Raw genomic sequence first — 26,552 nt, 5'->3', positions numbered from 1 at the left:
ACAGGATTTGCATGCAGGAAAACACTTGTAAAACAGCCTCTCCTCCAGTCTTCATGTCTAGGTGGAACAATGTCATTCATTTAGCTTGCTTTTCTCTTTGCTAGTATCACACATCATTTCATATGCAGAGACTCTCCCATCTCACACACATAGTAAAAAAATGTTGTTTGACAAGTGTCAGCAATTTAACAGCTTTGCTTCAATCACCTATACAGAGCTATACATTTCCATATATGTGCACCTCACAAAAATACAGAATTCCATCTTTAATAAATCAGTTCCAGGATCTTGCAAATATCTGGAAACTGACTGACATCTTAACACATTAAGAACGCATTTTAAAAAGAAATCCCCTAACCTATCCTTAAATGGAGAGTATCTTGGAACACAACTCTGTTCTTTTTCAGGTAGTCATGTTCTCTTCATAGCAGGAACATATAAAGAGAATCAAAACCTTCAAAATTGCCTTTTCTTTATGGGATCATGAACAATTTACATTTAAAAATTTCAGTCTTTGAAAAATGTACTTGATTGAGTGAAAGTGGTTAATTATGAGAATCAAAGCAACTGCAAAGAAGACCTGTTGAAGGAACTAATCACAGCTATGGAGTTCAGAGACTAGGAATACTGTCAGAAATACTCCAGCAAACACTCGTGCCTGATGAGATTTTGAAAGCAAATATAATTCTACAGAATTCATGTGCAAAACAAGCAAAAACAAATTCAACCCTCACATACGAAAAGAAGGTACCACAAGCCACTTCCTTCACCTCCGCTTCCCACCGCATGCTGCTGCATGCTCTTACGGACAGCCTCTTCTCCTTCCCCGTCCACCGTACTTCCCATTTGCTTTCCTTTTGATCCTATTGCCAGTGGGCTTCCAAGTACATTTCTCCTTGGTTCCACCTCTTTTACTTGTCCCTAGCATCATACAGAAATGCAAATTCAAACTTCACCTCTGTCCAATTCACAGACTTCTCTGCTATTTTTTTTTATTACCAGCTCTGTTTCTGTTCAGAGTAAAGCGTGTTCTATCTATATCTGCTCAGGAATTGTAGTGTAAGAAATAGTTTTAAACAATAGTGATCACAGTACTCAGTTCAGTACGTGTACGTATATGGTTTGTGCCCAGAATCTGAATTGGTAATAACTGTGAACTTTCTGCAAGGAGTAAGTAGATTTTTCGTTTTTAAATAAACCGTTTCCTTGCTCTACAGATATATAGCATGATGCCAAAAAGTAGAACCCCGGGCTGTCCTGCCTACCTGGAGTTAGTAAAACAGCTGTGCTTTGACCATGTGTTTTTAATATCACGATTATAAAGGCAAATTTGTCACGGGTAAGCAAGGTGGTGGGGAATACCACCATTATTTAATGTTAACCTCACAATATAGCATAACAGTAATTTTGTTGATGCAATACTTTTCACATCGCATGGGTTCAGGTTACAACCACAATATGCTACCCTGTTAATTTTGTGTGTGTGTGTTACTGTTTTGGTTTCGGCTGCCGCCAGCAACAAAAGTGCCACACGGCCGCCCCTCCCCCCGCCGGCGTGCGGAGGAGAATGAAAAGAAACAGGCAGAAACTGGTGGGTCGGGATAAGGGCAGTTTAACAGAACAGCAAACAGAGGGAAACAGGAAAAACAACGATACAGATAAGGAGAAAACACAACAAAAACAGACCCGCTCTTTCGGACCGCACCGGCGCCGCACGCTCCCGAGCCGCGAGAGTGAGTTCCCGCCGCGCCGCCCCCCCCCCCCGAACCCAGCGTGACATCACATGGTATGGAATACCGGGCTCTGTTTGGCCAGGTGGGGTCAGCCCCCACCCCCCGGCTGTGCCCCTTCCTGGAGTCCGGTGAAAATTAACCCTGTCCTGGCCAAACCCAGGACAGTTACTCTCCTAAAATTTTGTTTTATTCGCTGTTACTAAAAACACAGTTAACATAAAAAATGTCAACAAATGAAGTTCACGCCTGTTGACCATGTGGAGGCCAGGAAGGGAGAGTAAAGTAGCAGCAAGGTAGTCATTGAAAACCAGAGGACACTGAGTCAGTCCTATGACTGGACGAGGAGAATGATCAGTTGATGAGACTGTTGTATCTAATATGAAACCAAAAACAAGTCAAGGAAAGAAATTCCTCAGCATGCTGTGCGCATGAAGCAGGGTAACTGTCTACAGAGGTAAAGGACTCCTTATAGGATGGGTGCAGAGTGAAGAATATTTTGAGACTGTCAAATCTTTTAAGATGTGCTAAGGGGGCTGTGGAAATGTCGAAAACTTTTGGGAGGTTTAAGGAAGGGAAAGGGAAGAGACTAAGGGAAGAGACTGATGCAGTTGCTAGTCACTCAGGAACATATAGTCAAAGACAGGTGATAAATGTGCCATGTTTGGTTTTTGAGTTTAGTGTTAACTAAGCTCCTATCAAATGACTAGAAAATTCTTAAGAAGGGAGGTTTGATTCCAGTTTTATTTTTGGGACTGAAGGCAATAAGGAGGGAATTCGTACTTAGAGTGAAACCAAAAAAAAACAATCTCACAAAGCCTTTTAAGTCCACCCATCAGCATTCCACCGAACTTCCACCTCCTCAGTCATGGTTACATCTATGTAACTTCATGAGAAATGCTTCTTTAGTTCCCACATCTGCCTGCACCACAGTTCTGCAGCAAGCTGAATGGAGACGTATCCCAGTCCTCCCAGCCCACTCTGTACCCTGCTTTCTCTGAAAATCAAATATATTATTAATTCCATGTCTTTTATTGCTTTTCTCATTTTATCGTTACAAAGTTCCTCGGAAAATTGCTGTGTAAGTCCTGAATGAATATAATAATGTAAATGAGAATATAATGGTGTTAATCACAAAGGGAAGCTGTCCTCATTTATTTTAACTGTTCCCTGAGATAATCTTGCCAAAATGTTTTTGGTCTTGTTAAAATTTCATTTTAAGTACTTATTTGAGGTCTTATTTATATACTGCTTAAATTGATGTTTGTGTTTTTTTTCACATAAGAAGGTATTTGAAGACGTAGGAAAACTCACTAGTGAAGGTCAACAGTGTACGATCAATAAGATTCAATCATGTCAGGCATATACAATTCATCAGAACTTAATTTCCTTAAACTATATGATATTTGGAACACCTCTTGCATTTTGATGAGCAGCCCCTGGATTTCTTGAAAAACAGCCCAATTAAAAAATAATGAACCTATTTTTTTCTGAAACTGATTCATTATCCTGGTGGTTTCCAACAGCAACTTAGAGCTCAGTTTACATCAAATTATTTTGTGCCTGTTGGCCAGCAATACCTTTGCAACCTTTTAAGGTGCATCTGAAGTCAAGCAATTTCCTCAGGAGAAAATTTTAAAGCTGCTGTTATTCCCACTGCCGAATTTGTACCTAGGCTCAGCAAGCAAATAAAACTTTGAGTAGAAACAGACAGAACCCACGGGATGTTCAAGACCTCTCTCTTCCACCTTAACTTTAGTGGAACACCTTAAAAGAATAGCTTCCTCTTCAGCAGAGAACACTAAGATTTCTGCTGCTGACTCTCCACTGAATATTTTTTTGTTTTTTATAGTATTATCCTTAAAAAAACATATTTATAGGATGCAAACCATTAAACCCTTTATCAGGGGTTTATGAGGAACTGCTCTGCCCCACGACCCACCCCCTAAGAGGAAAATAAAAACATCTTCTGAAAATGCTGTTTCGTGCACATATTTGAGGAATAATCAGTCTGCCCAACCTACCCAAAACTCACCTTCAACATTATTCATGTATGCTTGCAACAGTTACACCTACTACCTTTTTACAAAAGACTCTTGCAGAAAACAAAAAATATTTCTGCGTAGGTTCTCACGGTGACTCAGCACCACTTTTTGAGGATCCCGCCCAGTGGGAGCAGGCAACACGTACCTTCTGAGGCCGTGCGCTTGCTTGGAGCAAAACTGACACATCAAAAAGGACAGGGTCACCTGGGAATCCACGAGCCAAAGTGATGTTGAAGAAAAAGGGATAAAAGTTATTTGAGATTCCAAATTAAGCAACTAGGTAGGCTTGTGTAACTGATGGAGGAGTACCCGCCCTTGGTTGAGTCGAAACTTTGAAGAACAGCACAGACAGCCCCAAGATAAGTAAGGCTGTAAATTTCTGCCTTGCTGCTGACTTAGATACATGTACATGAATTTGGAACAAAGTCAAGACAAGAGTGTATCCTATTGTTACCTTAGGTTAATCGTAATACTAAAAGTCACACTCCTAGGAGGAGACCTTATATGTAAATATAAGAACAACCTAGCATAATGAGCTGGACCAAAACTGGGAACATGGACAAACAAGTTTTTGTACAAGTGACCAATCAACTGCTTTAGTGTAATTTCTTCCTTGTTACTTTTTTGTATAAAAGACCCCATGTGTTTCTGAGAGGTGTACTGGCTGTTGTTAAATGCCCGGCACCGTACTCTGCAGACTAGCAATAAAGACAAATATCTCGACTCAGTGTGTTGATTGGCGTCCTGCAAGAACTCTGATTTAGAGATAACAAAAGGGCCAGCAGCCACCTACACCAGGAACATCTGTTAATTCAAACTGGTCCCTACAGAACCTCACAGTTCAAGGTGTAAATTCTTCTTTTCACTGTAGTTTTTTGCTTTAGAGTACTTACAGAAAAAAGGCCTGCTACCTCTACTGGCAAATCATAACAAGGTGACAGGAACACGTAACTCACTGTACTTTGTCTAATTTAGGATAAAATCTCCCAAGGAATGAGTTTCATCAAGTCCCTTGCAAGATTATGCCATAAACCAAAGCGTTTGTCGCACATCTATTAGATTAGTGCTGACTGCTTGCAATCTAGCATTTGATTGCTAATAATTTAAATACCATTATCAGTGCAGGAAGAAAATTAGAATTGTTTAAATAGTCATCAAGAGGGAAAAAATAAGGGGGAAAAAACCCTGTGCTGACCAATTTTCAAGTTAAGTATTTTATTAAGAAAATCTTCAAAATCAAATAGCAATGTCAGCCTACTTCAAAGCTTGGTTATGTTTAAACAGATTTACTAAAGACAGGGTTCTTTTTTGGCAAAGAAAACTAATTTTGACAACCTGCTCTCAATCTTTTCTATTAAAACACTCTTGCTTTGCATGCAATAATTATTTCTTGGGCAGAAAGAGAGAGAAGAAACTATCCCGCTGAGTGCGGCACCCCTCACCTCACAGAGGAGTTCCAGATCCAGGATGCTGGTTTCAGTCCGTTTTCCAGTAGCTACCTGACACAAAAAATATTTATGCATTTGCTGGACTGGAACGGAGACCCCCTCTGGCTTAATGAACACGCTATTATTTATGCACAGTGGAATCGCTTCTAAAGGAAACGTTGCATGCATCCCTCCAGAAAGGGCCTTGAAGATGTTCTCCCAAAAGGTAATAAGTGAGGACTCAGAACTCTCACTCATCAGCGTCACTCGCAGGACTTTCTTCCTAGGTTAGATTAACTGGCTGATTACTCAGTTATTTTGACTAACTCTCCTTGTGCATTTTATCCTTAAGCACCTATATGAAAACTTTATCCTGTAAGGCAGGACGCTGCCTAAAAATAAGAGGCTGTATCAGCAAATACATCAATAGCCTTACTCTTTGTGGAAGCAATAAGTGTGCCAGCAAGTGCCAGTAATGTTGAAAAATGTTGAAAACCTGCTATTTTTTCTTCTCTTGAATATGGAGGTGTGTATCTGTCTGTGTAGCATAAACATGAAATATTCTGGGCAGAATAGAAAAGAATGATTTAGAAAGAAAAAGAAGAGGAGGAGTCCTCCATAAGCAACTGAGAAATTACTCAGAATATATTCTTTAGCTTGCCTTTGTGCCTTTGCAAATTAATTTCTCACTGCTGAAAGGCATGCATGGAGTTACCTTGTAAAAATAGACCAAGACGTTTTTGCAAGAAAAATTTGTTTGAGTATTGAGTTCCTGCTATATCTGACACAAATTAGTAAGTACCTTTGCTCCAAAGGGGTCCAAATGGTTAGCACTTGCAGATCACAGCAGGGTGAAATAAAAACAAGACAAATATTTGTGGAATAAATATTAGCAAATATTTACAAATCTGCCTTTCATATGAAAGTGTCAAAAATACAAATATCTATTAACCAGAAAACGTGGCTGCTAGCTGTTACTATCATCTTCCCAAGATGCTTATTGTTGAAAATTGTGAGTAACTCAACTAATTTTTGTCGATTTAAACTAATTAAGATTGTATCTCTGTATCTCTATATTGAATTAATACAAAGATATAGGAACTCCAAGTACCGCTTTGAGAAGTTTTATTCTGCTACCTCAGTCCTTTCCGCATGACTCATCTGAACAGTCATTGCATGCAACAGTCTGATCAGCTCCCAACATCAGGCAAGCCACAGAATGGAACAAAAAGATTAGCACTTATGTATCAGCCATTAAAATGATGATGATGATCCTAATTTGCCAACTCCATTAGTCTTTCTAGAAAGGTTTATGGTCTGTGCTGTACAATAACTGTAATAATGATGCTGAAAGGACCATAAAAAATAACCTAAAAGTATATAAATCAATACCAAAGTTACACGTATGATTCTTTAGCCCAACTGGAGTTTATGGACCTGCATCGGCTTTGTTCAGCATTACAGACTAAAATCTGGATGAATCTGCTCTTAACTACATAATTTCCTTCATCTTAAGTTTGATTTTTGCTGGTGTCCCAGATAAAAAGGACAGGGAAATTCTGTAGAGTTTCCTCTTCTGTCCAAAGCAGATTTAGCTTGAGAGGTCCATTAGGCATGAAGGTAATGGCAATGACCATCCTGCCACCAGAAAAATGGAAATTACTCTAGAAAACTCAAAGAATAAAAAAATTAACAAAGAAAGGATAACTATGCAAGTATTAAAAGCAAAATGGGACCTCACTTACAATCCAAAAGTTGTCTACGGTGTTATAATACACCTTGGAAAAAAGCTGTCTGGTAGATGATACAATTTCAGCAGATTCTTTGAATGTAAGAGGCTGTTTGGGTACATGGGTATATGAATGTATGTACATATGTCCACATACTGTGGACATAACACTTCCGTGTGTTCTTCTCAGCTGAAGAGAAGGCATTATTAGTCTCCTGGGCAAATTGTGAGAGAAAGAAGAGCAATTTTAATCAATTCATCAGATACAGAAAAGCTTCACTTGAGCAATGATCTACGTTCAAGTATTTGCCAACAACCAGATTTTGGTATACAAAGTGCAAAGAGTCTGTGGTTTCCCCAGTTTCTGTACTGAGCATAGATTATGCCCTAGACAATGATGTACAGTGTCCAGCTGGAGCTGCTTTAAAAAGCAAACTCAGACTCTAAATTACTAATTAGCAGGTACAAAGATGCTTCCACAAAGTATCCATCAATTATTGTAGAAATCTCAGCGGGACACGACACTGGTCTCCCTTAAAAGGACAATTAAAAAATTAAGCAGCATATTTATTTGTACTGCATTTGTTGTTTACGTAATAGAAAAAGGGTTAAACAGTATGTACATAACTATGACATTACGACTGTGTAAGTCTCATGAAGAAATACTGGCGTAAATATAAAATGGAAGCTCTTTGCAGACAGGACTGTCCCTTCAGCATATTTCTTCAGTGCTTCACACCATTAAATTGCAATTTTGAATTTTGCTCATTTACTGCTTTACCTACTTTTGGAAAAAACCTGCAATTGATTCTCAATCTAATTCTGCCCTCAGCTGCATCCAATGGAGATAGGCAGAAATTAGGTTTCTGGGTCTTTAACTCAAAAAACCTGTAACAGAAGTGTGCACGTGCCCCACAGCCAATCTGATTACAGTCAATTTATACTCAGTTTTTAGTATGCTGTCCTAGTAATTAAAGAAGAAAGAGGCTTTGGAGTTCTCCTTCAAAGAATGGTATGGGACTTCTAAAGATCAGCTTTAAGAACAAGCTAATCCCTGTTTCAGCATTCAATTTCAGGAAGCTGTTGCTAGGAGTACTGTCGCTTCACCAGCCATGCTACACTGCAAAGACAGGTGTTTGTATTTAATCAATGCATTTTAGTTATGTTCTGGGTATTCAAGTAACAGTGCTCATTGCCAGCCCATAGTCAGCATGATGGACCATCTTGGAACAGCAGCAGTCAAGGAATATTGCTCCTGGCTTTTCATCAATTCGATAAATAAACCTGTGCTGAGCCATTCTTTTAAATACCTTCATTTTTAAATTAGATTTTGATTCTCTGCTTAGAAACACCAAAATCTCTGTTGAGGCAACAAAACCTATTTTGCAATTTTGATTAGCATGATCTGTCTTCTCTTGGTTTTTTTTGCAGCTGGACTCCTAGCAGAGGATAGACTACTTCACAAAATAAAAAAACAAGATTTTATTAAGGAAGTTTTTACTGTGGGCCAGCTTTGGCATCTTCTTTTATATTTTTTAAACTGCTTTAAATGCATGCATGTAATGTAAACTTTAGACCAGATAAGAATACTGTAAATTGCAATGACTCTAACTTGGTTAAAGAGAATACACTCTGAGCCTGAAACTGTTCAAGAGGTATTTTCCATGTTTCTTTATAACACAGATAATACTGACACACAAAATGATATATAGCTACTCTCATCCAAGGAATCTAAATTGCTCATACGCACCATTATCTTACATGTTAAAGCTGTAAAGCCAAAAGTTCATATCAGATAAATAAATTTTTACAATATGTGTTCATACTGTAAATCAGTTTTGTGTAACTAAATAAGATGCAGTCACTGTTTGTAATTACAGCTCCTTTCTCTGTGAAACATTATGTCAGTTTAAGAGAAAAGATGGAAAATGCACCAGGTTTAGCCACTGGGTGCTCACCATGCCTTGCCTTTGACTTGTCACTGCATTGTTCAAGCTTCTTACAGACTAGCACACATGTAAAAATGAAGGTAGTCGGAAATTGAACAACATTTAAAAATTGTGCCACAGCTTCTGAAGTCTGCTGACTGATGACTTGATACTTCTGACATGCAAAGAAGTGTCCTGTCACTGCTTTTAAAAATTTATACTTCAGCACTACTATGAGTGCAATTTTATTTTATATTTCAAAGCCGCATATAACTGGGAATGGGTACCCTCAGGTGTAGAAACAATTTAAAACATGAAAACAACAATAAATAGCAGTATATAAACCTGCGGTCTAATAATGCATTTGCCTCATAAACCCCAAATTTCAATGTGCGATAAAATCAGCAGAGACCCCCCTAAACTGACCACATTAACCCTCACACGTCGACACGACAACAGGCAGTGAGTTCCCCTCAGGTACTGAAGCACTCTCAGTATGATCCCTCATCCCAGGCTCCTATGGCTCTGGAGAACAGATGACTTTGTTGGTATGGCTTTTCAAATTTCGGTGATGTAGTTAGAAAGTCAAGTGCAAATTGGGGATAGTAGCTAAGAATGCTCAGCTGTGGGTAGTTTCTTCTCAAACATGCCATAAGAGTACTATACTACCGGCACATTGCATTTTGCTGCCGTGTGGGACAAGACGGACAGTCTTCCTCTCGCAGTTTCATGATAATTGTAAGACATCTACTTGAAAGCCACCATCAAATGGTGAGCCCCACTTTCTCATCACGACTTCAGGTGCACGCTCCCACACACCCTCTTGAGTAACTTCAAGATCTTTTCTGGCCGGTTAGCTACCAGCTCAGCTTGCTGGTCCAGGCCAGTGTGTGGGATGGCTAGACCTGATGCAAGGGCAGCAGTCAGAGGAAGGAACAGGGAACACGCAACTTTGCTGACAGCCAACTCCCATGAAGTGGGTGAGGTGTGATTGAAAACATACTTCAGTAGTCTGGACCCAAGCCTTTTACAACATTTTTTTAGGTTAAAAGGAGGTGTAAGCCAGAAACTCAGCCTGATCTCTCAGGTTATGGAGCACAGTTACATAAAGTTATGATGAGAGACAGAATCGTGCAAAAGCTGCATTGTTCTCTCCGCAATGAGACACTTACATATCAGGTACCGAGCTTGAATTATTGAGAACTGCCCACTTAGCAGAGCAACAAGCTCCAATGGAACCGTTCAGCAACAGAAATGCCAATACATCTTGATTAGAGGTTCTGCCATTTTGGAGCATGATCGGTCATATCGCCACGATCTGTTTGAGATGAGATGTTTAACCATTTAGATGGTAAGAAAAAGGAGAAATCTGCAGACTGTACGGATCAAGACCAAGTGGGGCATTAAAAAAAAAACAAACCGGAGCATCTCTGGTCGGTCCCTCCTTCTTTGCACCCTGTTCATCCAAAACCTTGCACGAGAGCAAAAAAGCACTTTTCCAGTCTTTTTCCCTTCTACTACTTAACTGAGTGAAAGATCTTGATACCTAACACAATGAGTGCAAAGTGACTCCAGCAATGAGATAAAGATGTACTCCTATTCGTGCCTTATTCATCATCCAGTAACAGTCCCTTCTCCAACAATTCATCCTGCCCTGTATTCTCTCCCTGGTTCTCCAAGTTGGGTTTTTGCAAGAACCGTTACCTCTTTCTGGAGCTGTGTATTTGGACTTCAAAGCCACAGATTACTACAGTGACAAAAGGCTATCCAAACGCAAAACACAGATCAACGTGGCATCTTCCGGGCAACAGAAATGGTTATTCCATTCCAAATACGTTATTTATGCTGCAACCATAAATACCAACACTTTGTCCAAAAATGTTACCGCTACTATTTGATTGATATCACCAGAAAAATGAAATTTAGACAAGAGCAGCTCAAAGAGAAATATTTCCTGAAGACAGGAAACTGAATCCTGAACTGAAAAGAACCTACAGGAGACGAACACAGGACCCGACGGCAGCCTCCCCAGCTGTGATCATCAGTCAGCACCATCGGACTTTCTGTACGATAACTGTGCATACTGGTCCTTTCCTTAATGCTATGCTTCACTTCTTAAAAAATAATTCTGTTTAAGAAAGCCATTTTAGCTTCCTGTATTAATTACAGCTCACAGGCTCTCAAAGGCAAACTCCAAGGTCACAAGGGATACCGTAACTCAAAAGCCAACCGCAGACAAATGACATGAGAACTGTAGTGAGGCATTCACAGACTACGTTTTGCCAGATCTGGAGTGCTTCTACATACCTCCATAGTTCTCACAACCATGGCAATATCCATGCACATCCTCAGTCTATACCATACTACCGCCTCATACCCAGATGTGCCACAGCTTCATCCCGTGCGCTGACTTCCGTCCAAGGCAGACTCAGACAAAAGCCAGACTGGTGTCCCCATAGTCTGTAGTATGTTAGAAACTCCATACGTAGGTCAGAGAGACATGGCCAAAAATATCAGAGAAATACGTGGCTAGAGCTACAGCTACGGAGACTGACAAGGAATCTGTTTCTGGCAACAGAAAGGTCTAGCTTTTGACTTAGAGGGCAGGTTATCTTACCTACTGCTTAGACAAGCATCAGGCTTGCACTAATTAGACTCCTCAAACAGCAGGATTAGTGCAGCTGACTTTTGCTGACCTTTGATCTTTCTGACGTATCTGAACTGAGCCCCGTGTAGGTTTCTATTGTGCGTGTGTTTGCATTCATGCATGTTTGCACACGTGTTTTTCAGATGGGGCCCATGAAACAAAGTTTCAGCCTGGTTTGCAAATACCTGTCCTGGTAACGTGCAGGCTCTCTAGCTCTTCCGGTTCTGGGATGTGACTTTGAGGCCCCTCCAGGTAAAAGCCGCGCTTCCACCCGTGCACGCGCACAGAAGGACACACATGCGCAGGTACAGCTGTGCTACTCCGTAAGCGTACCTGATTTAATGTAACAGCCCGACAAGGCACCTGCTAAAAGCGGTCGAGATGTCCACTTATTTCGGGAGGTTTGCCCTGCTATTTTAAACCCAACAGGTCAGCGAGGGCAGGTCCGAGGCTCCATCGCTAGCCGAGCATAGAAGCATAGAATCATAGAAAGTTTTGGGTTGGAAGGGACCCCTAGAGGTCATCTAGTCCAACTCCCCTGCAGCGAGCAGGGACACCGCTAACTAGATCAGGTTGCTCAGAGCCCTGTCCAACCTGGTCTTGAATGTTTCCAGGGATGGGGCCTCCACTACCTCTCTGAGCAACCCGTTTCAGTGTTTCACCACCCTCATTGTAAAGAATTTCTTCCTTATATCCAGCCTAAACCTACCCTGTTTTAGTTTAAAACCATTACCCCTCGTCCTATCACTGTTGTCTCTACTAAACAGATTGTCCCCATCTTTCCTATAGGCTCCCTTTAAGTACTGAAAGGCTGCAATCAGGTCTCTCTGCAGCCTTCTCTTCTCCAGGCTGAACAAGCCCAACTCTCAGCCTGTCCTCATAGGAGAGGTGCTCCAGCCCTCGGATCATTTTTGTAGCCCTCCTTTGGACCCGCTCCATGTCCTTCTTGTGCGGAGGGCTCCAGAGCTGAACACAGGACTCCAGGTGAGGTCTCACCAGAGCAGAGTAGAGGGGCAGAATCACCTCTCTCGACCTGCTGGCCACGCTTCTCTTGATGCAACCCAGGACACGGTTGGCCCTCTGGGCTGCCAGCGCACATTGCCGGCTCATGTCCAGCCTTTCGTCTATCAGTACCCCCAAGTCCCTCTCGGCAGGGCTGCTCTCGATCCTTTCATCCCCCAGCCTGTATTGATAGCGGGGATTACCCTGACCCAGGTGTAGGACCTTGCACTCGGCCTTGTTGAACCTCATGAGGTTCACACAGGCCCACCTCTCCAGCTTGTCCAGGTCCCTCTGGATAGCATCCCGTCCTTCTGGTGTCTCGACCGTACCACTCAGCTTGGTGTCATCTGCAAACTTGCTGAGGGTACACTCGATGTCGCTGTCCATGTCATTGATAAATATATTGAACAGCACCGGTCCCAGTACGGACCCCTGAGGGACTCCACTCGTCACTGGTCTCCATCCGGACATTGACCCGTCGACCACTACCCTTTGGCTGTGACCATCCAACCAATTCCTTATCGACCGAACGGTCCACCCATCAGGAGGGGGGAAAAAGAGACAAACCCCAGCTCGGGATGCTGGGTACCCTTTACCCTGCTGCTCGGCTGGAGACGCGGTGAAAAGGCCGTTGGAAGCGCAAGGTGACAGACCTGGCAGGCGGGGCGAGCCAGAGAGCAGTTCGCTGGTTGAATTGGGAGCACCGGCCCCCGCCGCTTCTGTTCGAGGGGCGGAAGGCGGCTCCCGCCCTCCCGAAGGCGTCCAGGCCGGGCCGGCGGGGCTCCGTCCCGGGGCCGGCGCTGCGCTGCAGAGCCTCCTCCCGGGCACCCGGGTTTCTGCAGCGGGCCGGCGGGAGGCGAACCCTCCGACAGCCCCGGGGCCGGTCGGGCGGAGGCTCCTCCTCGGGGAGGCAGCGGCGGGGCTGGAACGGCGGTACCCGGCGCCCCGGGCCCGGCCCGGCGGAGGCTCGCTCCTCGGGGCGGCAGCGGCGGGGCTGGAACCGGCGTCCCCAGAGCCCCGGGCCCGGCCCGGCGGAGGCTCCTGGGGGAGCCGCCGCTCACCTCCCCCCCACACCCGCAAACGCGGGGTCTCGTCCGCGTTCCGCAGTCGCTCGGCGGAACGAAGCGCTGTTGTTGCCCCGTGTTGGAAGGTCACCGGTCTCCCCGGTGGTCTCTGTGACAGCCTCCGACAACGAGTTAAGACATTTCTAACTAGGGAAGTTTATTTTTTGGATGCGCGCAGGAGTTCTGGAGCAGTAAGTAGCAGAGAAAGCAGACCCCTAGCTTCAGTAGGTATCAGACTGTTTTTACATACAGAGGAATAAAGTGCTAAGAATTTTGCCAGGCATATGTTTTCCTGCCATCTGCAACACATTTTAAATTCCTTTTGCATCCTGTAATGTGTTCTCTCTGTTTAGCATAATAACTATTCTGCCTTGGAACACCAACCTTCAGACTCTCTTCTTAGGAATTTGTGGAGAAGCGTTAATTCTTTTACACATATTTCAGCTGCTGAAATCATTACGCCTGGTAGTATGAACAGTCAAAAGCATGGAATGAAGGTTCTCTTCCCGGGGAGATAGCACCCATTAACCAGGTACGAAGGGGAGCACAGAGTCACAGTTCACTGAAAACGTAATTTCATTTTGGTAGTTATGGGAGTGCTGATACTTTGATACCGTAATGGAGTTTTAAGCACCAAGCCTGTTATTTCAACTAGAAACTTAAATGTAATTATGCATTTTTACTTTACTAAGCAGAAAAGAAGATTAGTACGCACAGTTTTCTTAGACGTATCGTGGGGAATAAGACAGAGATCTCTGAGTGATACTGCAAGATGCTCAAGTCATTCAAAAGAAATGGCAGGTGGTAATTTTAAAGACAAATTACCCAGAAAAGCTTTTATTGTTGATCACTTGTTATAAGATTTGCCATTTGCAAGTAATTGTACATTCAGCTGAAACTGACCTTTTATGAGAGCCAAGTGGTAATATAAATGAAATGAATATATTCTTTATTGCAGTAATATAAAAAGAATGGCCTGAGCTTTTAACATAGTGCTCGACCTCTCTGGTGTGTGAACACCACCTAATCTCAGGAGTATTTCACAATAGCATATGATGAAATAAGTACTAATACAGCATTAGAACAGTTTAACACATCAGCACTTAGAAGTGTAGAAAATATTATAGCTTTAGGTAAGCTTTTTGATTATAAATCAGACTGATGACAGCAAGAAAAAAGATGATTAGAGTACAATACGCTGAAATTCATCATTACGCTAATTATTAAAGCATCACCTTCTCTATTTTAAAGTCCCTCTTCCCAAGATACTCTACCATAAAGTCACACCGGGAAACTCCAGATGCTGAGATTTAAAATTCTCAGTCAGAAATGAATTACTTATAAGCACTAAAAACACGCTTCTCCTCAAAGGCCCTGATCTTACAAACAGCACCTTTAGGTTTAGATGTACATACAGAAGTTGTACTCCCTTTAATGGCATCAATCGCATACAAACCAATAAATATGTACAAAAGTGATGGCAAAGCCAGTTTTAGAAAGGCTGTGCTTCTCCTACCTAAATGCACGCACCCGTTTGTCAGCGCGCACCATGCACCTGCAATGGGAAAATAAGGGAGGCCGTGAGGGAGGATGACCAGAGGGTCCCTTGGTGCTGCAGTTACCGAAACTGCAAACAGAGACAAGCAGCAGTCGCACACAGCGCGGGGGACACCACTACAACAGCGCTAAAACATGGAAAGTGCAAAGTTTACATGAAATTCTGCGTTCATCTTCACTGTATCCACTGAGATCAGGAGTGAATTAATCTCTAACGGTCCAATTCAGATTTCATAAATTTGCATCGATTATTTTATTGATTCCAGTAAGGTTATTCCTATTTTACGCTCCTGAGACAACCACACGAGGTGCTTGTGAATCCTCACTTGCCTCCTGGTCTATAGGCACTTTATTCACAAAACTCTCAGTGACAGCGTTAGAGAAACAATAAAAGAAGGCATTAAGTAACAAGCGCTTTGATACAGACTGGGTCAGGAGGATTTTCCGCTGTTCTCCTGTCAATCTATCATTATATTTTCGAGCTACTTAAAGGAAAGCAAAACATTCAGAAAGAGTATCCAGGGAACATCTGACACAGACTAATAGCTCGATTGCATGAGTGACTACTGAGTTTATTTTTATTATTATTATTATTACCACTTTAGAGCTACAAGCAACTGTGTTATGTTTACTAGCTTTCTTCAGTCAACGCCTCTGTATTATGCCAGTATGAAGCCCATTCATCAAAGCACAATTTCAAGTGACTCCTGACCTTCAAAATGAAGGGTTTGCTTCTGCTTTCATTTCAGTTACTTTCACTGCGATGTCTCTGTGTTGCCAGAATCTCACCTCGTTCATCATCTGCGCAGGAAAACAAAGCTCACTAACTTCTTGTGCAGCATTTAGAACTCAACATCTCTACAGTTGGACACTTTACCAGAACACTTCTCGTCTTTCCCTAAATACAATATTACTCAGCATCTAGTAAAAAATCCACAACCAAGCAAAAAAAAAAAACCCCAAAAGCCAAACCCAAACAAAACCACAACCCACAAAAACCCCACACCCTTCACCTGTCAGAATCTCTAGATGAACTGAAAGTGGAAAGGCACAAATCAGACACATCCATCGCTTGTAAACAGTCAGGCATTCACTTTCATTCAGAAAACTCTGAGGCAAGGACACACTCCGCCTTTCAGTTCAATGTTTCATTTTCATGGCTTCCACTAAGACACTGTAAGTTACTGAAATCGTGGTTGGAGTTAAAGAAATAATGCCAGCATGTATGTGCTGTGACTTTTCTCTTCTGTACTGACTTTCAAGTGACAGATTTTCCTACAGCAAAACATTTCCTGCAAAGTCCTTAGGAGCTCCACTTGGTGCTCCTGAATGCTGGGTCACGGCAGCATGAGCCTGACAGTTCAGCTCTTCTTCACCAGCAGGAAACTCCACAGCAGCTTTGCGAGGGGGCAGGTTTTACCAGGACAGCCCAGCGTACACCGCAAGCTACGGCTGCCCACCCCTGCCTGTGAATGATGCGCAGCAGCACACCAGCAGCACAGCAACACACCACAGCAGCATATTTTGTACACTTCAAATTTCCTTCCTCCCCCCATTCGCAGGGAAAGTTCCTTTACCAAGGACTGACTTTGACAACCGATGCTGGAAACCAGCTTTATATGCTGTACCCCAGTGGAGGTCACAGCACTGGAATTTGGTGATCAGATAAGACGTCAGATGCAGTAGGTTGATTACAAATAAGCACTATACTTTTACATTGAACAATTTAGCGGTGTTGTAAAAGCGTAGCAGACAATAGTAAGCACATTATTACCAACTTCCACACATTCCACATGCAACAAAATACTGTCAGAAAACCTTCCCTTACAGTGCAAAAACAGACAGCTTTTTAAATCCGTAACTTCTACCTTCTCCATTTGAAAGTGAGTGCCAGTGCAAATAATTTTACAAAAGTCATCTAACAAGTCTGGCTTTGCAGCTCCGTTCAATAGAGGGTTACCACTGTGTCCATGGCCTCTCTAATTTAAACAAATTCTTCAGCTCTCAGCATCAGTACATGCACACTCTGCAGTTTACCAAGTTTCAACGGTCCTAGCTAGAAAGCAGCTTTTAAACAAACGACAAACGAAAACATAACGACTGCTGTTTAATCAAAACACATAAACCATACTGCGTATTACTATTCTCCGTCACATTCTCAAGCCATTGATGCAAAATTTTTTGAAAACACAATGTTTGTTCAGCGTTCGACTGTAACTAAAGTTCTTTGAACTCTTTAAAACATGAGGCATTTGACAGACTACTCTTCTTCCACAACAGCAACAAAGTGCTGCCTTAACCAAGTCAGTGTGGTGGAAAAAGACAAGAAAGAAAGAAACTAATATTCTGAAACCTGTATGTTGATTGCTTTAATTAAACTTCCAGCATTGCACTGAGTTGCAAATCCGTAATTTTCACATTAAGAAGAGCACATGCTGCATAAGCAGTTATTACACAACCTCTCAGCACCATACGAGCAGAGCATACTCCAAAACACACCTTAAAGCAATCCCAGCCTTCCAACAACAGAGTAGCTTGAACAGCTACACACAGAACTGCTCAAAAGTCGATACACCAACTAGTAACAAGGCAGAGAAACCGCAAAGAAAACAACTTGTAATAGGTAGCTCAGAAAAAAATAACTCATCTCTGCGTAAGTCATGTGCTTTTTAACCATAAAAGTAGATACTACTCATAAAGCTCAGCATGAAAATGAGAAGTAACTTTGGATGTAACTACTACTAAATACTTAGCTATCATGAGTCTTTCTGTACTGATACATGTTAGCAGAAACTTGCAAATACTGGGATTCCTTTAAAAATGCATGGCAGCTTTGAACTGTACATCAAAAAAAAAAAAGAAAGACAATAAAATTTCTCTGTGAGCTGAAAGCAACAAGTGTTTACCCAAAGTTACTAGAAGTCTGAAATTCACTGGAAATTATCTTTTTCAAGTGGGACAGGGCATTTCCTACCACCCTGTCTCACAGCAGATGGAGTAACAGTGCGCAAAGGAAAAGCATGACTGCACACTGGAAGGGTCTGTGGCTCGGAGGAGACATTTCATGATTTGATATAACTGATGAGCAACCTAAAGAGAAATTTTAAAGAAAGGAGGCACAGAAAGACCAGAGAATCGGTGAGCCTGAGGGATGACGGTGCCTGCGGAACAGTTACACGTGCAGGCCGTTTACTCTCCCGCCTCGTCCTAAAGCACGGCAGTGGGTCAGACCAGCGTGTCCGAAGGAACCAGCGCAGCTACGCAGGGATCTGGTCTGTTCTGCACTCGCAACGCGGAACAACCTTCCCTGTATTTTCGTGAACTACGTCCTCGCTGTCCTGAGATTTTCCACATTCATCATTCCTCATCGTAAAGTGCTAAATACTGCACAGTGAATAACTGTGGCTTTATTTCACCTCAAGGAAGATAAATCTACCGCTTCCAACTTTGAAAAGGAAGCAAGCAAACCGAGGGGCATCTAATTCACTCTACAGACAGTAGAACCTCACAGCAAAGTGCCAGTGGCAAAGCAGAAATCTTTCCTGAGGGCTCGAGCAGTCCAATTTAAGCAGCCCAAGCTCACGCCTTCCCACATCATTTCTCTTCTTGTCGTGCTCTCCGATGGCTAGAGGATTATCTGTCCCGAACACATTTTCATTTGGTCCCAAAGACGCAATATGGATAAGGTGGGTAGGGAAAAGCAAGGAAATAAAACAACAGAAAACCAACCCCGACACCTCGGTAGGCAGATGGAGACATAACCTGTTGTCGGCACGCCTCGGCAGCAGGGAGAGCCGAGGAACAGGCTGCGGGCTGTGAGGAGGGTCCCTCTACCCCGCAGCCGATCCCCCGACGCGGCCCGCAGCGCGGGTGCGGCCGGGCTGACCCCTCGCAGGGGGGTGTCCGGGGCAGCGAAGGGGTCCGGGGCAGGCGGCGGGGATGGTGGGGGGGGTTAGCACTGCCTTCCCCACCCTCCTCATCCTCTGCCAGAGGGCAGAGTTCTCCCCCCGCACAGGGCGGCAGAAGCCGATACGGAGCCGCTTGCTGCCTCCCGCAGCCCGGCTGCAACTCTCAAGAAGTTTCTGCCGCCGAGCCGAGGCTCGCCCGCGCCCCCCTTGTTTCTCCCCCCACCCCTTTTTTTTCTTTAATCCCCCTCCTTATTTTTTTTTATGTTTGTTCAGCCATTTCTTTACACACACACACACACCCCTCCGGGAAGCCCCCGGGTGCCACCCGGACCGGCAGCCCCGCTCCAAGCCGCGCAGACACCGCGGCCGTTCGCCGGGCACCGGCGCTCCCCCCAACCCGCCTCCCCCCCCCAAACTCCGCGGCCCCCCGCCCGGCTCCCCCCGGCCCCTCACCTGCGATCTCCTGGTAGGGCACGCTGGCCAGGCTGAAGCCCTTGCCGCTGTACGCCTGCCGCACCTCGCCGCAGCTCCGCGCCTTGCCCTCGGCCCCCGCCGGCGGCGGCAGCAGCAGCAGCGGCACCAGCAGCAGCCCCGCCAGCGCGCAGCGCCGCGCACACCCCTGCGCCGGCGGCATGGCGCGGCGCGCAAGTCCCGCGCGGCGCGCAAGCCCCGCGCCGCCGCCGCCGCCCCCCGGTTGCGGGGGTGGAGGGGGGCCGGGAGCCCCCCGGGCGCCGAGGCAAACTTTTGCGAGGCGGGGGGGAGACTGGAGCGCGCACACACACATGCGCGCGCGGCGGGGGCAGGAGAGCGGCAGCCTCGTCCGCCCGTCTGTGTGTCCCCCCCGCCCAGCACCCCCCCCGGCGCCTTCTCCGAATGCAAAGTGCTCTCGACCCCCGCCAAAAAAGGAAAAAAAAATGGGGGGGGGGAGAAGAAAAAAAGAGGGGGGGGTGTAAAAAATCTGTCTGTAGGTTGTGCGGATGGAAAGCGCGGGCGCGTCGGTGCGAGCGGAGTCCCGGGCCGGCGGGTGCGCGGTCCGCTGCGGTGGGAAGCGCAGCCGGCGGTGGGGACGGACCGGCCAGCGGCTCCCTGCCTGACTCTGTGCGTGCGTGTGTGCGTGTGTGTGTGTGTGTGTGCCGGCGCGTGCGGGTGCGCCGTGTGTGTTTGTGTGCGGTGCCCTGGATGCGTGTGCGCCTGTACTGACGGGATCCGGGGGAACCTCCGCGCAGCGCAGCGCCGGAGCAGCCTCCCGAGCCGGGCAGGGAGGGATCCTGGAGGCAGACACACACACACACACACAGACACACACAGACACACACACACACACACACACACACACACACACAGACACGGCCAGGGAGAGCCGCGCGCGCGCGCACACACGGGCGCGCGCGCACACACGCGCACCCCCCACCCCCCCCCCACCCAGAGAAACGTGCTACACATTGCATCGCCGAAATAACAGGAGCGGAAGGCAAATCCTGGCGTGGATCGCTGTCTGCTGGCGGAAGGAAGAAAGGAAGCGAGGAAGGAAGGAAGGGAAAAGCACCCACGGCCTCCAAAAACTTCCTCCTCGCCGCGGACCCAGCCGCCTCTCGCCCCAAAACCGCGAACTGCCCGCTGGAAAGAGGTCGAAGCAGGTACTCGGCGGCGGTATTGCGCGCCGCGATGCCGGGTTTGGAGCCGGGCCCGTAAAGACTTTTTTTTTTTTTTTTTCATTATTTATTATTTGTTGCCCACGTAAATACCCGAGCTGAGGAGCTGGAACGAGATGGAGCCCGTTATCTGAAGGAGGGAGCGGGAAGGATGTTTCCGTATGCCAGGCAGAGAAGAATGAGGAGGAAGCAAGAAAGGCAGTCCTTGACCCGGGTGGTTTTTGCCACCCGAGGAGAGGAGAGCGGGGGACAAAACCATAAATTCTCTCCTGCAAATGAGCGTCTGCGAAGAAGTGATTGGGGGAAGCGAGGAAAATGCCGCTAAGGTGAATTCAGTCTCTGCTTAGGGAGAAAGAAAAATGCTCTGTTCTTTAGCATTTGATACTAAAATCCAAAGTTACGGTTTGGAAGGATTTATTGCAGTGCTTTTTATGACTGCTGTAGAGAAGTGTGATATTTTGTCAAAAGTATACAGAGGTGTCAGGCCCAGGATGAAGTGAAGAAGGCCAACGGAAGAGGTAGAAGACCATCAACCTGGGGACTCAGTTATCAGAGCAATATCATGCCACTATCCATATTCAGGATAGACTCAAATTAGAAATTATCAGGTGCCAATCCTGCTGCAGCGTCGCAGTAACGGCAGTGTTAGCCTTGGGTCTGGGCCGGCGTACGCAGCCTGGTCACACCGGACGTTGCGCGTTCCCCTAGCCTCCCGTACCATTTTCCCTCTCCCACACTGTCGTTCCTTCTTCTTCCCTCCCCTTTTCCCCACCAACCGAGTGATGATGCTCTGACACTGCTTTCGTGTGCAGCTGAGGAGCAGCAACTGTGTTTGCAGCCCTTGCCCTCCTGCTTCCTAGCAAAATTCCTGCGTGTGCAGGGCCAAGTAGGGCCAGGAAGGGGTGGGTGAGCAGAGGATTTTAGTGAAGTTCTGCAATCCGGTCAGAGAGATGGGGTTAGCAACCATCCCTACAACCTCCCCCTAAGGTGAGATGTCTCTCAGGGACAGGTGCCAGACTCCAGCGAGATCAGGTTGAAAGGCAAAGGTTCTGAGCGAGGTTGGCAAAAGAGAGACATTTCCTCCCAGTCCACAAGCCCTTTAAAGCTCTGCGAACTTGCTAGCTTATAAATTTTAATTATACCATAATCCTTGCTAGCACCAGTTTTGGGGGACGGGGGGGTTCATGGGTAAATGTTGTGACAGTGTCAAGTGCCATCATCCAGCCTCATCTCCCGGAGAACAGGATGGAATTCACTGCTTCAGCAACCCACAAGTAGAAAACTCTGTGTGTTACCAGTCCGCTACAAATAATAAGCCGTTAGTACATGTTAGTGACACCGTATTAATGAAAAGTTAGGCAAGGTCCATGTATTTACTGCGTGGAAAAGTTCTAACAGATGCACATGTAAGGTCTCGCTGTATGTAAGATACATCTGGTTCACCCCAAGATAGGATCAGGAGGGTGTTGCAAATGTTACACGTACCTCATTTCTCCCGGGTTGCTCGAACTTTCCTCTACGCTGTGGTCAAAGCAGGGAAGTAGCTTACCACCTGCCAAGCATGACAGACTCCCCCACAATCCAATCTTTTTCAACATTTCTTCAACCCACAGGAAAGTTGTTTGACACAAATTCAAAGATGCAAATGAGAAAATCAGCAAACTGAAGTGCGGAAATCATCATGAAATAGCAAAAGAGATTCTGTGATTAACTCGGGAGGGCATCTACATAATTGTTTTTTAAGAAAATTGTAAATTTGCTAGGAAAAATGGGGCTTATTCACCCCTGCACTTTTTGCAAATACCAGCTGAATTCATGCCGTTGGTAATATGATAGCACTTTTACATAAGGTGATGACAGCATGATATAACCTTTATAGAACATGGGAAACCTGCTATGGGAAAATCAGGCTCATTTCCAGCCTTGAATCCTGCCTCAGACATAATGGGCGTCGTAGTCCTTTGTGCTGAAGGAACACCTTTACTCCCCCAAGAGCTCATGTTTAAACACAGATATTTCTATCGCTTCAGCAAATCTCCTACTCATCACATGGGAGAATCATTGCATGCTCTCAGTACCTATGTAATTAATTTTGTACAAAGTGGAAGAGCTCCAAAGAAAGCCCAGGTCGGAATGCGCTCTAAGCCAGTGGCTTTAGCAGTCCCTTAGAAATATAACACCTTCTGCCAGGCACATCACAGGCATGAGCTAAAAGCTCTCCTGTCTCAGGACCCACGCTATTAGGCTGTCCTTTTTCAGGTGTTCTACCTCGTAAAAACTCACAGCTAGTGAAAATACCTCGTCAACTTGTTCTTTCAGAAGGAGGCACAAGCGACCACTGGTTGCTGAATTAGAATCAATTTAATGTACATAAGATGGTGAACAAAGTCCTCCATCTTCCTCCTCGAGACGGTGATTAGTGTCTTCCAAAGATGGACTCGATTCTGAGTTGCTGTGTGTCAGTAAGTGCTCAGACTTCTAAGTTGTTGGGTAAAAGGCTGGCTTTTCCTACATTAATTTTGGGAAGCAATATATTCGATTCATTGGCATAAGCACCAAAAAGAAAAAATTTATTTTTGTTAAATGGAACATTTCAGTCACTGGGGAATGTTTTTGCTTCTTTTGCATTTCTGTGGTAAGAAATAATAGCACTTAAAAGAAATATATTCTTAATATTTTTGCTTGCTTGGCAGTCATACTGAAAATCAATCATTTGCCCTCTTGGAGAGCCCCCTCCACCAAACACATTCCGTGTAGTAACACAGATGACTGCTTAGAGTTAAGATTTTGCAACGCATCTACTTGCCAAGTTTACCACAAGTGTGCCTTTTTTTTTTCAAGTTATTCCAAACAGAAGGTGTTCATTCGTATCAAGTTCTACGGACTGAATTTTTTGCAAACTTTTTCCTAAGGTTGTGCCAAAAATGTGGAAGACAAATGATTTTTAAGCTTTGTTTCCAAATACTTCTACTAAAAAATGGATTAAAAGTAATCATTTACACTACATCATAATAAAAACATCAACATAAAGTGGAACAGCAGCCAGTGTTAATTCCTTCAACCACTGGAACACTTTGCCCCACATGGCTGAGGCAGTTTTATGGGGTGCAGTAAAGGAGCTATGGACTCTCTAAACAATAAGGACAAAAATAAATATTGAATTGCTGCATCATTTGCCAAGCAGCCGACATCTTAGGCTCTGAACAATTCAAGGACATGGAAAAACACATGATTATGGATTTTCAACATTATAACTTGTAGTACATAGGAGTTAGACTGAGATTGTACAAGGAAGTTTTGCCTGTTTTTTCATATTTTTTAGTTATTTCATTTCAGAAACAGGATATATGGTGCTATGTTGAAAGATACACTGATTTATTATCAGGTGCTATCAAAAAACCCTCACTGATGTCATGGGTATTAAGGGGACTGCATAGACAAAAGCATCTTTCACTTGACTTGACAGTAAAGCTTTGGCAAATGTCAAAACGCTCTATAACTCAACTTCACAAAAAAAAAAAAAAAACCCACGCAGCTGACTTCTAGGTTCGCCGTTAAATCTGTGTGCTCCGCAGATTTGCAGCTTCCACGTAATGGATCTCTAGTAAGAAGTTTTCACGGGTGAAGGCAATAATCGGTGAGATTCTCGGATGTCCAATAGCTTTATTGCTGCTGAAGTGGCCATGATGTCATGATGTTGCAGTTGATTTCTGTGGGAGGAGAACGGCTTCTGTGCGATTACCCCCTGTCGGCACTACCAGGCCCTGAAGCACCGCAGCAGCTGTAGCTCTGTAGGGACTGGCAGGATCCTGACTTCATCTTAGGGTGCAATCCACTGCCACGCACGTTTCCAATGCATTTTTTTAGAGACCAGAACACATGCTTGATACTGAGGGCCAAGTCACCCACACTGCATGCTGTATGTCCCAGACAGGGAAAACTCAACACCCTCCTTTTTCTGTAAAACTGTGTGGACTAATATGAAGAAATTATGTGAAGAAACAGTCTTAATCGAGGTCTACAGTGTCTATTCCAGGTGGATGTGGTTCTTCAAAAGCCCAGAAAGCGCTAGTTGTGTGGTGATGAGGTGACACTCTGAATGAAGTTGAGTATGAGTTTGTCCCAATAAAACTTTCCGGAGACCAGTTCAGTGAAGCATCAAAAGGTCCCTTTTAACTGGTTTTTTTCATGTTGTGTCCAGAGCCTTCATAGAAAAACTTCCTCCGCACAGCACAAACTGCTCTTCCTTGTCACTCTACCCTAGAAGAGGAAACATTTTTTCCTCCTTTGCATTGCATGGTATTTGCTGCAAAATTAATGCAAAGCCCGGTTCTTTCCAAAAAGTAAGCTCTAGGGGCACAGGTGTGAAGAACTCATCTTGCTCTTGAAGTTGTACTCAAAAATAGAATAGTGAGCACAGCTGCTAGATAAGTCCGCTTAGAAAAGGTTTTCAGACTCATGGCCAAGAAAACAGACCTGCTAAATATACAGAATAATGAAATACAGCTAGCTTTCTTTCCTCTGAAAATTTTCAGAGACAGAAGGTAAAAAAATGATCTAAGATTCCATATGTTCCGTTACACATGATATAGGAGGCTTAGGCTCCCATAAAAAAGGTTTATAAGTGGTAATCAGTGATATCATATTAATTAGAAGCAGTAGTGGTTGCTCTTGAAATCTGCAGGCTATGCTATTTTGGGCAAATAGCAGCATTTTATTTTAGCTGTTCATTTTATGAAACCTTTTGTGAACAAATGCTAGAAGTTTATGCATAGCAACTGAATGGGTGAGTCGAAATGCTTGGGCTTTGCAGCAACAGCACATGAAGGCTGGACAGAACCATTGCTCCTTTTAGGTGAGGATTACAGCAAACAATCCAGGGCTGTTGTTCATAATAATAATTTTTTTAAAAAGGTTTTTTTCTGTCTATTTATTCAATGTAGCATCATTTAACCTGCCCATTTTTAATAAAAACAATGGCCCACAGCTGCATTCTCTCTGAAATAAAACGTTTACAATTTGTATTTCCTTAGAAAATGCCAGTTCCAAAAAAAGGGGGAAATGAAATTATTTTTAAGACCATAACTTTTCATTGCAATAAACAGTGAAACCAGCAGACTGAAGTGCACATATGTAGATGAGTTCTGTTCTTATGCTCAATTTCACTGAAGTCAAAAACATTTTTAAAGCTTGAATAAATGTTGGCAAAGTTCCAAAATCCAACTCTTTATATATTTGTGTAGATCTTACATTGACCAAAGAATAGTATTTTAAATATTATGTACTCCTTCTTTGGTGCCGTTGTGATGCTTTCCTTCTAAGTGACTGGTCTCCAGCTCAGGCAGGATTTTGACATTATACTAGATCTTTCAAGAGCAAATGCCATTTTTCAGAAGAACAAGTACGTACAAGATCAAGTTCATTTTCAAACATGCACTTTTATGAATCTGCTCCTCTCTGGTTAATCTATGGATAAGATGCAACATCTGTTCTGATTCTTAACTGTACAAGAAGATTACCTTAAAGATTCCTAAAAATGGCCAAACATTTTTTTATCCTTGTTTTCCTGCATCATCTCACTATCATTAGAAAGCAACAATTAAAACAAAAGAGAATTTCATATATGAAGTCAAATTGTTAGCTTCCAAGCATCATTTAGACTGTAGATTAATATTTTTGAGAAATGTTACTTACTTCTAAACATGCATATATAAGACACCAAACTACAAGGTATATTGTAGCAATATTACAGAGTTTAAAATATTCAATATACAATATAGTATCACTAGAGAAACTAGCCTTATTTAGATCATAGGTCTGAGTAATGCAAAGCCCAGCAGGTGTCCATTGGTGACAATTTTCT

The 26,552-nt window shown here is 44.0% G+C and overlaps 1 protein-coding gene across 1 annotated transcript in view; it reads right to left on the bottom strand.

Annotated features, from left to right (window-relative positions):
- The window catches only part of GPC6 (glypican 6), a 797,396-nt gene extending 777,575 nt beyond the window's left edge, over positions 1 to 19,821 (bottom strand). Inside the window, exon 1 of the mRNA XM_075435000.1 lies at positions 19,491 to 19,821. Within this exon, the coding sequence (XP_075291115.1) occupies positions 19,491 to 19,821 (331 nt within the window). The remainder of the gene's footprint in view (positions 1 to 19,490) is intronic.
- Between the last annotated feature and the right edge of the window lie 6,731 nt (positions 19,822 to 26,552).

Source organism: Opisthocomus hoazin, chromosome 1 (genome assembly GCF_030867145.1).
Source record: "Opisthocomus hoazin isolate bOpiHoa1 chromosome 1, bOpiHoa1.hap1, whole genome shotgun sequence".
In the NCBI taxonomy this organism is placed as follows: Eukaryota; Metazoa; Chordata; class Aves; order Opisthocomiformes; family Opisthocomidae; genus Opisthocomus; species Opisthocomus hoazin.
This window is presented reverse-complemented; position numbering and strand designations above follow the sequence as displayed.